Source organism: Solea senegalensis, unplaced genomic scaffold (genome assembly GCF_019176455.1).
Source record: "Solea senegalensis isolate Sse05_10M unplaced genomic scaffold, IFAPA_SoseM_1 scf7180000013563, whole genome shotgun sequence".
NCBI classification, from domain to species: Eukaryota; Metazoa; Chordata; class Actinopteri; order Pleuronectiformes; family Soleidae; genus Solea; species Solea senegalensis.
Genome location: NW_025320844.1, coordinates 1 through 2,788, shown reverse-complemented (window position 1 = coordinate 2,788; position 2,788 = coordinate 1). Strand labels below are relative to the sequence as shown.

At 40.0% G+C, this 2,788-nt stretch overlaps 1 protein-coding gene across 1 annotated transcript; it reads right to left on the bottom strand.

Annotated features, from left to right (window-relative positions):
• Window positions 1-1,622: 1,622 nt before the first annotated feature.
• LOC122760412 lies at window positions 1,623-2,463 on the bottom strand (the record flags this gene model as incomplete). The annotated part of the gene is made up of 1 exon (XM_044015515.1): window positions 1,623-2,463. A coding segment is annotated over one exon (355 nt), but the record flags the coding sequence as incomplete, so codon positions are not given.
• Window positions 2,464-2,788: the final 325 nt, after the last annotated feature.

Genomic DNA, 2,788 nt, shown 5'->3' with positions numbered 1-2,788 from the left:
GTTAGTTATGGAGGTCTACTTACATATATTAACTTGTTTTCATGGTCACATATATGTTAGTTATGGAGGTCTACTTACATATATTAACTTGTTTTCATGGTCACACATATATGTTAGTTATGGAGGTCTACTTACATATATTAACTTGTTTTCATGGTCACATATATATGTTAGTTATGGAGGTCTACTTACATATATTAACTTGTTTTCATGGTCACATATATGTTAGTTATGGAGGTCTACTTACATATATTAACTTGTTTTCATGGTCACATATATGTTAGTTATGGAGGTCTACTTACATATATTAACTTGTTTTCATGGTCACATATATGTGAGTTATGGAGGTCTACTTACATATATTAACTTGTTTTCATGGTTTACTATATATGTTAGTTATGGAGGTCTACTTACATATATTAACTTGTTTTCACGGTCACACATATATGTTAGTTATGGAGGTCTACTTACATATATTAACTTGTTGGGTCACATATATATATGAGTTATGGAAGTCTACTTACATATATTAACTTGTTTTCACGGTCACACATACATGTTAGTTATTGAGGTCTACTTACATATATTAACTTGTTTTCATGGTCACATATATATGTTAGTTATGGAGGTCTACTTACATATATTAACTTGTTTTCATGGTCACATATATATGTTCGTTATGGAGGTCTACTTACATATATTAACTTGTTTTCATGATTAAAAACCTCCTTATCGCTGAAAACGAGCCGATCAAAATATCTCCTCACTGACGCTCTCGTCAACCGCGCTGACGAAACCACACCCCCAGCACGTGGACTGTGTTGTGATTGGCCAGCCAACGAGAGCTTTCCCACTGTCCTGTGATTGGCCAGGTATCTGGAAGTGACGTAATAGATAGGCCAGCTCTCAGATACGCAGCTCCCCCTCTGGCACGGTGGATGCTCTGCATCTCAGCAGCTACAACGAGAGTAGTTCTTCTTCTTCTTCTGCGGTTGAATGTACGCAACTGGATGTGCCGGGACTAGTGCCCGCACCAGGAGGCGCTACGGTGGTGAGAGGAGTGGTGAGGTTTACTGATGACATCATCAGAATAGGGAAGTGCCGATCCGCTTCGCAGAGCCCAGGAAAACAATAAAAGCCTATTTTCTCAGCAGTGGCTGAACTGTTAATTCTGAAACTTTAGGGTTTCATAAACGAGGTAATTACGCAGATACACACAGCTTCCGGTCTATGTCGCCTTTAAATAAAGAGATAACACGTAGTAAATTATAAATAACTGTAAAAGTGAGTCAGTTATTATACAAAATGAATGCATTTATAAACAAAAACATGCAGAAATAATAAAAGATTATAACTTGTAATGCAAAGTGTGTATTAAGTGTGTATTTAAGTTGCTGACATCATTTTTATTTAATTTAATTTTATGTATTTTAATGTATTATATTTATTTTAATGTGAGTTTTTACGTGTTATTTATTATTCTGTGCAGCACTTTGGATTTCTTGACCTGATGTCATTTCATTCACTTTTGTTTTCACATAAAAAACAACAGACAGTTAGCAGATCTTTCAGTGCAATTGACTTTTATTTTATTATTATATCATACCAGAAAACAACAGAAAACAACCAGAAAACAACCAAAACTCAACATACAACAAAGTAAAACCGAAAAAAGTGCAGGAAATGAACTGAATGATCTTAAAAACACTGTCTCGTGTCACAAAATGAGGAAAAGTCACAATCAGAAAGTCCAAGTCACTTAAATCATCGTGTCGCACACAATCTTATCATCCCTGATGTTTGAGAGAATATTTGTGTTTTCACTGTATAATCCCCATCTGCTGAGCAGGTTCTTTACTGATATTATCCTTGGAAAATTCCAGTTATTACCACCTTTTAATCTCTTAATCCTCTATTAATTTAATGACAGATTAGATCGAGTTTGCTGGTGGAAGCCTGTGTTTGTGGGAACATCACTGAAAATAACATATCTATTACTCGACTGCATGCTGTCTTAAAGGGATAGTTGAGGGTTTTAGCACTAAGTGCTAATAATCTGCACCTGCTTAACTCTTTGATATGATGTAAATACAGCTAGTATAATGCAGCTAGTTGGTCTTGGTCTTCAGCTCTGCCAGTTTGCTGGTGACAAAGTTCCACTTGAAGGACGCCTCCTCGCTGCTGCTGCTGCTGCCTCCTCCCAGCGACATGTATTTGGAGAAGCTGTTGTTGCTCCTCCCTCCTCCTCCTCCATCTCCTTGGCTCTCTTCTCCCTCGTTGACCTGGCCGACCTGGTTCTCGTGCCCTGTGGCCTCCATCACCACCACCTCCTCACACTGACCTGCTGCTGCAGCCGCCACAGCTTCCCCCTGCTTCTTGGCAGCCCAGTTGGTAGCAAAGCTGTCCCAGAATGCCGAGCGCCTGCCGGGTCGAGGAGGCTCCTCGGGCTTCACTGCGAGTGGACTGAATTCAGAGAAAGGAGTGGAGTGATGTCTCAGACTCACAGAATGTCTGTTCTGTATCTGGCAGACAGTTTTTCTCACACACCAAACCCCACAGAGAAAATGAGTGATTTTACGTCACAGCACACAGGAGCTGTTGATCCACCGTTGATCCACTGTTGATCCACCGTTGATCCACAGCTGATCCACAGCTGATCCACAGCTGATCCATCGTTGATCCACCGTTGATCCACAGTTGATCCACAGTTGATCCACTGTTGATCCACCGTTGATCCACAGTTGATCCACAGCTGATCCACCGTTGATCCACCGTTGATCCACCGTTG